The 12,591-nt window shown below is 48.6% G+C and overlaps 1 protein-coding gene across 7 annotated transcripts in view; it reads right to left on the bottom strand.

Annotated features, from left to right (window-relative positions):
• The window catches only part of golm2 (golgi membrane protein 2), a 129,090-nt gene extending 121,750 nt beyond the window's left edge, over positions 1-7,340 (bottom strand). For 4 of the 7 annotated variants that reach the window (XR_011933852.1, XM_072470395.1, XM_072470398.1 and 1 more), the window contains exon 1: positions 6,852-7,340. Coding sequence is in view for 6 of the 7 variants with exons in the window: in XM_072470395.1 (XP_072326496.1) it covers positions 6,852-7,004 (153 nt within the window). In the remaining variant the exon portion in view is untranslated. The remainder of the gene's footprint in view (positions 1-6,851) is intronic. The other 3 variants (XM_072470396.1, XM_072470400.1, XM_072470399.1) reach the window with 2 other exon arrangements.
• Positions 7,341-12,591: the final 5,251 nt, after the last annotated feature.

The following is a 12,591-nucleotide window of genomic DNA, read 5'->3' as shown; positions in this document are numbered from 1 at the left end:
TTTAAAGAAACTTTTACTATCATTCCTAATGTTACTGGCTAGCCTACCTTCAAATTTGATCCTCTCTTTCCTTATTTCTCTCTTTGTTATCCTCTGTTTGTTTTTGAATTTCCCAATCTTCTGACTTCCCACTACTCTTTGCCACATTATAGGCTCTCTTTTGCTTTGATGCATTCCCTAACTTCCTTTGTCAGCCATGGCTGCCTAATCCCCCCTCTGGTAACCTTTCTTTTCTTTGGGATGAACCTCTGTACTGTGTCCTCAATTACTCCCAGAAACTCCTGCCATTGCTGTTCTACTGTCTTTCCCCCAATGGGATCTGCCAGCTCCCACATCAAGCAGCTCAAGCACATCACCTGACCAGCCATCACTAATTAATTAATTAGTTTAATTTAAGTTTATGGTGGAGGCAGCTTCAGCCAATCAGACACTAATCTACCCTGCACTTTTAACTGAAAAACAGCACAATTAGATTAACCACTTACCTTTCCTGGTTACCTCACTGCACCAAACTACCAAATTCTCACTGTCTGTATCTCTCTCACTCAGGCTGTGTCTCCTTGACCTGCGCAATGCTAATAATATAACATAATAATGCTAATAATAATAATATAATATGGCACTTACCTCACACCAATGGATCTTATTATTAGGTTAGAGGAGGAGGGTGGGTATTAGTATACAGTGAAAAGTATCGTTTCTTGCATGCTGTACAAACAATGCATACCGTACATAGGGAAGGAAGGAGAGACTGCAGAATATAATGTTACAGTCATAGCAAGGTGCAGAGAAAAGATCAACTTAATGTCATCTTGTGACCTCATTGTACCGATATTCTACATCTGCAGTTTATATCATGTGGTTATATGGAGCTTTTTTGGAACAGGCAATTAAATGCAAAAATATAAACAGTTTGCGAAAGGATCACATTTGAAACAACCTCAAGGAAATTTTCATTTCGGAAGTGGAATATTTTGGTAGAATAAAGAGAGAGGCAGGCCACTTATTTTTGGAAAGAGTGTCAAAATGGTATGGACGATCAAATAAATGTAGGGATGCATGACAAAATTATGAAGACAGCAACACATGAAAATGAAAAAACATTAGGTTGGTTCATTTTGGAGGGACAGATTTGAAAATCAGGTTGAACCACTTGTGTGGTTTTCAGGCCAACATTATATGGGTTTTTATAAATTGACAACGAGTGTTTTGAGCACTCCCTAATAGTAGACAAAGTAATGCATAACATACGTTCACCTGAAAATGTAATTACGAAGATGATTTAAGATGCTGAGACAGTTTTCAGTGGAGCAGAGAATAAGGAAACTTACAACTTTTATTTATATAGTGCCACCGACATAATAAAATGTCCTAAAGAACATTATAAAACAAAATATGGCACCAAGCCGCACAAGGAAACGGTAGGTCAGATGATCAAAAGTTTCCAAGCTATCTGACCTCTGCTGTTGGCTTTCCACAGTGAATATCAAGCTAGTGCTCCCGATACTGCAATGTGCACCATCTACTTTCATCCATGTTCAGCAACAAGAGAGTTTCACAGACTACATCTAATTAAATGTCAAGAGTGGATTAAAGGAGGAGATTTAAAAAACATAACCATAGCTCCCATTATTGATTAACCATGCATTCTGGATGGGATCAGAATCAGGCTAGACATCCCATAGAACCATACCGCTCCAAAATGAATAAAAAGGCTTGAGGTGAGCTAGAAGGGTTGGACACGTACAGACAGGGGGAAAACTCCCAAAATAGCTCATCAGAATGCCACAATTCATGTTAATTTCACTGGCGATAGGGTTAAATGTAACTTAATTTTGCAAAGATTTTTTTTAAGAACCACTTTATTCTTGCCCGACATTTAATTGCTAAACAATAATGCCAACGAATATAAGCTCCTATTCTTTTCTTCACAATAAAACTTTACTGATGTTCCATCCACAATATACTCTGCCAACCTTTATTATAAATATCTGTCTTGTGCTGCCACAATCAACTTCAGAATGCACTTCCCTGGATACCAGAGATACATTGCTCTGGAAAAGAGCTTGCAGGTCTTTCTTAACTGATGTCACGAACGGTGTGCTAAGTGCATGAATAAAGTTTATGGTTATTATCGATCATAGAATTCACAGTGCAGAAGAAGGCCACCCTGCCCACCGAGTCCGTAATGGCCCCTGGAACAAGCAACCCACCCAAACCCACACCCTATCCCCACAACCCTACCCAACCTTTTTGGACACGAAGGGCAATGTAGCATGGCCAATTTACCTCATCTGCACATCTTTGGACTGTGGGAGAAAACCGGAGCCCCCAGAGGAAACCCACATAGACACGGGGAGAACGTGCAGACTCCACACAGACAGTGACCCAAGCTGGGAATCGAACATGGGATCCTGGAGCTGTGAAGCTAACCACTGTGCTACCGTGCCGCCTATGGATTGGATGGACGGATTGGATTTTATTTATTGTCACGTGTACCAAGGTACAGTGAAAAGTATTTTTCTGTGAGCAGCTCAACAGTACATGAAAAGAAAAGAAATACATAATAGGGCAACACAAGGTACTCAATGATTTCCCCTTTGACCCTGTAATCATCAGGTGACTCATTGGCATCCCTTTCTCTCGAGCAACAATGGGAACTTCAATCTGAGACACATGGTGGATAGCAACCAATAATGCTAAGGTACTAGATTGAACCACAATAATCATGCATTATACACAAGACAGCCTTGTGGCTGCTGAGGTAATATTACACAAACAGGATCTGAAATACAATGATCTATTAACATTTATTTCATAATCTGTAACTAATGCCGTTACAACAATTAAGACATTTCAATCACTAGCTGTGTTCATTAAAAACATTAATGTTTAAATCAAAAAATATCGTGCAACTTTAATTTTGCAATTGTATATTAGGAAAAAATAATTCAATTTGCAGAATCAGGAAGTGCATAAAGCACTTGGCCTTTGGGTTTGAGTTCCATCTCTCTGACAAAGGGCAAATTCGTTTTCATGACACCAATCCCCAACCAATACCAAAATATTGGTATCCTTGTCTCCACTAATAACTGAATTCCAGGCTGAACATTTCCCATCAACCACCACCCTCTGTCTTCTTACAGCTAGCCAATTTCTGATCCAAACCGCTAAACCACCCTCAATCCCATGCCTCCGTATTTTCTGCAATAGCCTACCGTGGGGAACCTTCTCAAACGCTTTACTGAAATCAATATAAACCACATCAACTGCTTTACCCCTATCCACCTGTTTGGTCACCTTCTCAAAGAACTCAATAAGGTTTGTGAGACACGACCTACCCTTCACAAAACCGTGTTGAAAAAATGAAATGAAATAACTATCCCTAATCAAATTATTCCTTTCTAGATGATTATAAATCCTATCTCTTATAATCCTTTCCAAGACTTTGCCCACAACAGAAGTAAGGCTCACTGGTCTATAGTTACCGGGGTTGTCTCTACTCCCCTTTTTGAACAAGGGGACATTTGCTATCCTCCAGTCTTCTGGCACTATTCCTGTAATGACATAAAGATCAAAGCCAAAGGCTCTGCAATCTCCTCCCTAGCTTCCCAGACAATCCTAGGATAAATGTCATCCGGCCCAGGGTACTTATCTATTTTCACACTTTCCAGAATTGCTAACACCTCCTCCTTATGAACTCAATCCCATCTAGTCTAGTAGCCTGTGTCTCAGTATTCTCCTCGACAACACTGTCTTTTTCCTGTGTGAATAGTGACAAAAAATATTCATTTAGCGCCTTGCCTATCTCCTCGGACTCCACGCACAACTTCCCACTACTGTCCTTAACTGCCCCTACTCTTACCCTAGTCATTCTTTTATTCCTCACATACCTATAGAAAGCTTTAGGGTTTCCTTGATCCTACCTGCCAAGGGCTTCTCATGTCCCCTCCTGGTTCTTCTTAGCTCACTCTTTCGGTCCCCTCCTGGCTCTTCTTAGCTCTCTCTTTCGGTCCTTCCTGGCTAACTTGTAACTCTCAAGCGCCCTAGCTGAACCTTCACGTCTCATCTTTACATAAGCCTCCTTCTTCCTCGACAGGTGATTCAACTACTTTAGTAAAAACGGTTCCCTCGCTCGACCACTTCCTCCCTGCCTGAAAAGGTACATACTTATCAAGGACACGCAGTAGCTGTTCCTTGAACAAGCTCCACATTTCAATTGGTCCCATCCCCTGCAGTTTCTTTCCCCATCCTATGCATCCCAAGTCTTGCTTAATCGCATCATAATTGCCTTTCCCCCAGCTATAACTCTTGCCCTGCGGTATATACCTATCCCTTTCCATCGCTAAAGTAAACGTAACCGAATTGTGGTCACTATCACCAAAGTGTTCACCTACCTCCAAATCTAACACCTGGCCTGGTTCATTACCCAGTACCAAATCCAATGTGGCCTCGCCTCTTGTTGGCCTATCTAGATACTGTGTCAGGAAACCCTCCTGCACACGTTGAACAAAAATGGACCCATCTAAAGTACTCGAACTATAGTGTTTCCAGTCAATATTTGGAAAGTTAAAGAGCCCTACTGCTCTCCAGACCTGCCCACCCCCCACCCTCTAACTACCAGCCTCCCCGAACAGGCACGGGAATGTGGCGACTAGGGGGGGTGGTTATAGCTAGACGGGTGTGAGTATTACAGAGATGGGGGTCAGTTATAGGGAGACCGGGGAGGGAGGATACAGCAGGATTTAGATTGTTTGGAGACTTGGGCGGAGAGATGGCAGATGGAGTTTAATCCGGACAAATGTGAGGTAATGCATTTCAGGGGCTGGTTTAGCACACTGGGCTAAATCGCTGGCTTTTCAAGCAGGCCAGCAGCATGGTTCAATTCCCGTACCAGCCTCCCCGAACAGGCACGGGAATGTGGCGACTAGGGGGGGTGGTTATAGCTAGACGGGTGTGAGTATTACAGAGACGGGGGTCAGTTATAGGGAGACCGGGGAAAAAGGGGTGGCATGTGGTGCAGTGGTTAGCACTGGGACTACAGCGCTGAGGACCTGGGTTCGAATCCCAGCCCCGGTCACTGTCCATGTGGAGTTTGCATATTCTCCCCCTGTCTGCATGGGTCTCACCCCCACAACCCAAAGATGTGCAGGTTAGGTGGATTGGCCATGTCAAACACCCAGCTGCAAAGCAGAGCTCGCAGATAAGGAAGCATTTGTGTAGAAAAATAAGTATCAGATTTACACAATACTGCATTGAAGTTACTGTGAAAATTTGTGAATAATTTACAAGACCACCCCCTTTCCTCACATTTTTTTCTAAATCACAAAAATAATAGTTTAGAACCGGTGTGCGAAGTTTGGGATACCTTCACATTGAACATCAGTGGGGTTCATAACAATAGCAAGAACTCTACATGGTATTGCCATAAAGCCAATTCACCAGTGATGATGCACATGTCCTAATTAGAACTTTTCCACATTCCACGGTACAGGAGCAACATCCTGGGCGGCACAGTAGCACAGCGGTTAGCACTGTTGCTTCACAGAGCGAGAGTCCCGGGTTCAATTCCCGCTTGGGTCACCGTCTGTGCGGAGTCTGCATGTTCCCTTTGTGTCTCTGTGGTGTGCAGTGCCCCCCCCAGGTGAACAGTGCCCCCATCCCCCCCCAGATGTGGTGACCCCCCCAGGTGGGCAGTGCCCCCCCCCATCGTGCCCACCCCAGGTGTGCAGTGCATCCCTATCCCCCCCCCCCAGATGCACAGTGCCCCCAACCCCCCCAGGTGTGCAGTGCCACTCATCCGTGCAGTGCCCCGATCGCCCCCCCCAGGTGCGCAGTGCCCCCCACCTCCCCCCCAGGTGTGCAGTGCCCCCCACCCCCCCAGGTGTGAAGTGCCCCCACCCCCCCAGGTGGGCAGTGCCCCCAGCCTTAATGCCCCCCAGGTGTGCAGTGTCCCCCTATCGTGCCCACCCCAGGCATGCAGTGCCCACCCAGGTGCACCCTCCCCAGGTGTGCAGAGCCCCCTATCGTGCCCACTCCAGGTGTGCAGTGCCCCCCTTTTGTGCCCCAGGGTGTGCAGTGTCCCCCTATCCTCTACCAGGTGTGCAGTGCCCCCTATCCTCCCCCACCACAGGTGTGTAGTAGCCCCCCATTTCCACCAGTGTGCAGTGCCCCCCATCCCTCCCTCCAGGTGTGAAGTGCCCTCCCAGCCCCCCTCCAGGTGTGCAGTGCCCTCCCATCCCCCTCCAGGTGTACAGTGCCCCCTAACCCCAGATGTGCAGTGCCCTCCTATCCCCAACCCCAGGTGGGCAGTGCCCTCCTATCCCCAACCCCAGGTGGGCAGTGCCCTCCTATCCCCAACCCCAGGTGGGCAGTGCCCTCCTATCCCCAACCCCAGGTGGGCAGTGCCCTCCTATCCCCAACCCCAGGTGTGCAGTGCACCCCCATCCCCTCCCCCAGGTGCACAGTGCCCTCCCATCCACCCCCCAGGTGTGCACCGCCCTCCCATCCCCACCAGGTGTGAAGTGCCCCCCATCCCCCTCTCCAGGTGTGCAGTGCCCATCATCTCCCTCCAGGTGTGCAGTGCCCCCCATCCACCCTCCAGGTGTGCAGTGCCCCCCAATCTCCCCTCCAGGTGTGCAGTGCCCCCATCCCCCCGCTCAGATGTGCAGTGCCCCCCCATCCCCACACCCAGATGTGCAGTGCCCCCCATCCCCACGCCCAGATGTGCAGTGCCCCCCATCCCCTCGCCCAGATGTGCAATGCCCCCCCCATCCCCCACCCAGATGTGCAGCGCCCCCATCCAGGCGTGCAGTGCCCCCCGCGCCCAGGTGCCCCCGCTGCCGCCCTACCTGCACCTGTAGCTCGGTCACCTCCAGCTGGAGGCGGGAGTGGCGGCCGGACAGCGCCCAGTAGTTGAAGGCCAGCCCGGCCAGGAGCAGCAGCAGGCCGACCAGCAGCAGCGAGGGCAGGCGGCCCCCCCGGCGGCTGTTGCCGAACATCATGGCGGAGCGGGCCGGGCGGAGAGACCGACAGGCGGGGCCCGGGGATCAGTGAGCGGGGCCCCGGCGATCAGTGAGGAGGGAGCGGGCCCCGCCGCCCGCCGCTAACCCGGGCCGGGCGATGACAACCCGCCGCCCCGAACTCACTGCATCCCGGTCAGGGGGGAGCAGCCAGTGGCCGGCGACCATCGGCCTCCAAACGGCCGCTTCTCGAACAATCTCCTCAGCGGCCGACCGATTAACGGCTCAGATCCGCCCGGAATACTGATTTTAAAATAATAACCGCCCGCTCGGCTGCGCCCTCCCGCCCGCCAGTCTCCGGAGCCGCTCGGCTGTGCTCGCCGGCTCGCCTCCTTATAAACAGGGTGCAACCTAACCCTACGGCCATTGTGACGTCGCCCATCCACCTGCCAGAGGGGGCGGGGCTGGAAGCGTAGGCTCCACCAATCGGTTGGCTCCGCCCCCCCTGCGGTAGCAAGTTAGTGTGAGAGGGCAGGCAGGCAGCACTTCCGCGTTCGTTGAGCCTGGTGCGCCGGAGAGGCTGCTCCTGGGGGAGGGACGCAGGCTCCAGCATCCACATCCCGCTTCAACACGGATGTAGTGCCTCACCCAACCCTTTGCAATTTTTTTCCCTTGCTTCCTTAAAGGCTGTTTGGCATAGCAACAGCAAATGCTTGCCACAAACAGGTGGAAATTAGCGGCTGCCATTTATATATTCACATTTCTCACTAGGCAGGTTTGAGGAAAGACATTTTCCGTAGAAAGCATTCTTTCTACCAGAGAAAACATTCTTTCTGGTTGTATCACAGCTTGGTATGGATCCTGCACTGCCATGACCGCAGGAAACTACAAAAGGTCGTGAATGTAGCCCAGTCCATCACGCAAACCAGCCTCCCATCCATCGACTCTATCTACAATTCCCGCTGCCTCGGAAAGGCTGCCAGCATAATTAAGGACCCCAGGCACCCAGGACATACTCCCTTCCACCTTCTTCCGTCAGGAAAAAGATACCAAAGTTTGAGGTCACGTACCAACCGACTCAAGAACAGCTTCTTCCCTACTGCCATCAGACTTTTGAATGGATCTACCTCGTATTAAGTTGATCTTTTCTCTGCACCTTGCTATAACTGTAACATTATGTTCTGCAGTCTCTCCTTCCTTCCCTATGTACGGTGTGCATCGTTTGTACAGCATGCAAGATACAATGCTTTTCACTGTATATCAATACATGTGACAATAAATCAAATCAAAGGGTGGTGGGAATCTCAAACTCGCTGCCTGCAAGGGTGGTAGAGGCAGGGATCCTCACAACATTTAAGAATCATTTAGATGAGCATCTGAAACACCATGGCATGCAACACTACGGACCGGAGTGCTGGAAAACGGGATTAGAATAGTTGGTTGGTTTACGGCTGGCGCAGACATGATGGGCCGAAAGGCTTCTATGGACTACAATACCCTGTATATCTTCAAAGTTTGCTTCGCAATGGGCGACATGGTGGCACAGTGGTTAGCGCTGTTGCCTCACAGCACCAGAGACCCGGGTTCAATCCTGGCCTTGGGCGACTGTCTGTGTGGAGTTTGCACGTTCTCCCCGTGTCTGCGTGGGTTTCCTCCGGGTGCTCCGGTTTCCTCCAACAAGTCCCGAAAGATGTACTCTTAGGTAATTTAGACATTCTAAATTCTCCCTCTGTGTACCCAAACAGGCGTCGGAATGTGGTGACTCGGGGATTTTCACAGTAACTTCATTGCAGTGTTAATGTAAGCCTACTTGTGACACTAATAAAGATGATTATTATTTAACTTGTTTTTTAAATCAGAAATATATCTCCTTCTTGGAACCATTAATGACTCAAATTCCACCGCACTGTGGGGCAGCAAGTTCCACATATTTACCACCCTCCACGAGAAGTAGTTATTCCTCATCTCAGTTCTAAACTTACTGCCTCTCAACTTATATCCATGACCTCTATTCTTGAGTGTCCCACAAGGGGAAACATTTGGCCTAATTTTACTTAATCCCTTTTAGTATTTTATACACCTCGATCAGATCCCCTCTGATCCTTCTAAATGGCAACGAGTATAAGCCCAAACTGTTTAATCACTTCTCATACGGCAACCCTTCCACCGGCGGAATAATTTATGGGATTCTATGATCCAAAGATCAGAAAGCTGTGAACCGTGGTTCTGGAGAAAGATAGAGTGGGTCAGTTGTAGGGAACACTGGAGTAATGAAGAAGGTCTCAGGATGGTGGAGAAGGAAAGATTGTGAATGACTATCACCCATGCAGGTCACCACCACTGCTACCCCATGAAGCTGGCAACATGATCTTGCTCCCATCCATAATCCCAAATAGCCTGGAGATTTTCACTCTGCTTGGTGGAAACGTGATTACTCTCCTGATTTGTGCTGGGTTAACTCAGTACACAATAATCCGCTTCCATCATTGTGCCAAATACTGCCCAACTATGCACACACCCAGTGGAGGCCATCTCTGATCCGTATTGGACTTCAACTACCAATCGTCACCAGCTCAAAGAAGAAGTGGTGGAACCTACAAAAACCTAACTGGGAGGAATACAACAAGGTATTGGAATAAGGTGTTGTGATATCATCCTGGAATAAAGCTGACTTAGAGTGGCTTCTGCAGAGCCATCCACAAGACAGTCACCAGAACCATTCCAAGGGGGTACTGCCCTGTCTATATAACCATGCCTTGAGATGGAGACTGCTTCCTAGATGTGGCAGATCACCTGATTGACTCCCTAGAATGTGCTGCCTGGGCCAGATTTGAAGAGACAAAAAACAACCTGGAATTCACCCACTTAAGCCAGACATTTGGAGAGTGATAAGCCAGTGTTTTTCAAACTCTTTTTCCCGGGACCCACTTTTGCCAACCAGCTGACCTTTGGGGGACACACAGGCCAACCTTCATAACCCACGCCACATTCACTTACCTTTAATGTGAAAAGGGAGCTTGCTTGGTCCTCACAATCTCACTCCAATCAGGTTCACAGGAGGAGAGGGCAATGCATATATGTTGCTATATTTACTCGCTATAAATATGGCAGTCAATAAGATTGCCCTTCTTTTGTCTAGATATTGATATGATATTGCTTTCAGAGTCGCCAGGTATCAAATGATACCACCACAAGGTTCAACCGGATATCGATCAAAGACCCAACAACCAGTTAGTTACTTCAAGTTCAATAATACTTTATTTACACACAAGATTAACTTATACATGCAACATAAACACTACGAGCTAAACTACACCTAACACTATGACAACCTGTACTTAACTTCAGGTACCCGGCTTATGTCCGAGGAACAGTGGCCTTTGTTCGAATCTGGATCTGCTGGGTCTGCAGAAGTAACCGGTTCAGCTGGGCTCATCCGTCTGGTAGCGGGCGTTGAACATGGACTTGCTTCTGGTCGTGGTGCTACAGTTGGAGATAGACGTTGCCGGAGCGCCGGTCCAAAAGAGATCGAACACATGGCAGTGTCTCTCTTTATCCTTGGGGAGGGTTTGTGCTCTTTTGGGCGGTCCTTAGGTTTGGACCCAATTAATTGGGCAGTTCTCGATCGCTGCCATACATCTGAGCCAAAAAAGGGGCGGGTGCCTTGATGGCTGGGCGTGTCCTAAGCGGTCATTGACCTTGCTGTTCATGCTTCCTTACTAAGGGGAGTGGCGTCAAAATGTTTGGAATCGTATCAGATACCTGAGTACCATTCTTTTGTCTTACGGAGATGGGTCATTAAAACGCAAAGCGACTGGGGGTTTCGATGATGTCTGGATTCTCTGCTCACGAATATACATTTAGGCTCTGTGCCTGCCTGAATCTTACATTGGCCATATTTCTCTTTAGGCTTTGCGAACGTCCACGTTTCTTGTTGTAAGTGGCCATCCCAGATGGCTACACATATTAGGTGCAGACTTCAGCCAGTTCCTTTGTGCCGTCTTCATCTTTGCGAGAACGGAAAATCCAACCTCACACATGTAGGTGGTCGTAAAGAGCAACCGCAACAAAATGCTTGTTTTACTCAGCGCTGGCAGATGCTACTCCCGAATGCTGACAGCCTCATGGGCTTTGGGTGTGTTTTTAATGTACTGTCACAGGTCTTGAGTCTCAACCTCAAAAGGAATTTTTCACCCACCACTTTCAAAACCTGAAACATATGGAACCGGAGAATTCCTACAGTACAGAAGGAGGCAATTCAGCCTGTCGAGTCTGCACCGACCCTCCGAAAGAGAACCATACCTAGTCCACTCCCCCATCCATCCTCGCAACCCTGTATCCTAACCTACATATCTTTGGACACTAAGGGGCAATTTAGCATGGCCAATCCACCTCACCTGCACATCTTTGGACTGTGGGAGGAAACCGGAGCACCCGAAGGAAACCCACGCAGACACGGAGAGAATGTTCAAACTACACACAGTCAACCAAGGCCGGAATTGAACCAGGGTCCCTAGCGCTGTGAGGCTCTGTCTGTCTCTTCCTTGTAAGAAAATGATTAATCTTCACAATCCTCTTGCCTTTCTTGCCAGCAGCTACAAAATGGAAGCAGCTCTCCTCCGTGATTTGGCGGCAAAAGTCCGCACATAGAGGGTGCTTGGTTTCACAGATTTCATAGAATTTACAGTACAGAAGGAGGCCATTCGACCCATCGAGTCTGCACCGGCTCCTGGAAAAAGCACCCTACCCAAGGTCCACACCTCCACCCTATCCCCACAACCCAGTAACCCCACCCAACACTAAGGGAAATTTTGGACACTAAGGGCAATTTATCATGGCCAATCCACCTAACCTGCACATCTTTGGACTGTGGGAGGAAATCGGAGCACCCGGAGGAAACCCACGCACACACGGGGAGGATGTGCAGACTCCGCACAGACAGTGACCCAAGCTGGAATCGAAGCAGGGACCCTGGAGCTGTGAAGCAATTGTGCTGCCCACAATGCTACCGTGCTGCCCACTTAAATTATGTCAAGTGTAAGTGCAGGATGTGTGACCTCCTCACTGCTGCCGCCTCTGGCTGGTAGACTGCACACAGGCTCATTTCCCATAAGACCATAAGACATAGCAGCGGAAGTAAGGCCATTCGGCCCATCGAGTCCACTCCACCATTCAATAATGGCTGATTTCAACTCCATTTACCCGCTCTCTCTCCATAGCCCTTAATTCCTCGAGAAATCAAGAATTTATCAACTTCTGTCTTAAAGACACTCAACGTCCCGGCCTCCACCGCCCTCTGTGGCAATGAATTCCACAGACCCACCACTCTCTGGCTGAAGAAATTTCTCCTCATCTCTGTTCTAAAGTGACTCCCTTTTATTGTAAGGCTGTGCCCCCGGGTCCTAGTCTCCCCTGCTAATGGAAACAACTTCCCTACATCCACTCTATCTAAGCCATTCATTATCTTGTAAGTTTCTATTAGATCTCCCCTCAACCTCCTAAACTCCAATGAATATAATCCCAGGATCCTCAGACGTTCATCGTATGTTAGGCCTACCATTCCTGGGATCATCCGTGTGAATCTCCGCTGGACCCGCTCCAGTGCCAGTATGTCCTTCCTGAGGTGTGG

The sequence above is a fragment of the Scyliorhinus torazame genome, chromosome 12 (assembly GCF_047496885.1).
Source record: "Scyliorhinus torazame isolate Kashiwa2021f chromosome 12, sScyTor2.1, whole genome shotgun sequence".
Taxonomy (NCBI): Eukaryota; Metazoa; Chordata; class Chondrichthyes; order Carcharhiniformes; family Scyliorhinidae; genus Scyliorhinus; species Scyliorhinus torazame.
The sequence above is the reverse complement of the archived record's forward strand: the minus strand, read 5'-3'. Positions and strand labels throughout refer to the sequence as shown.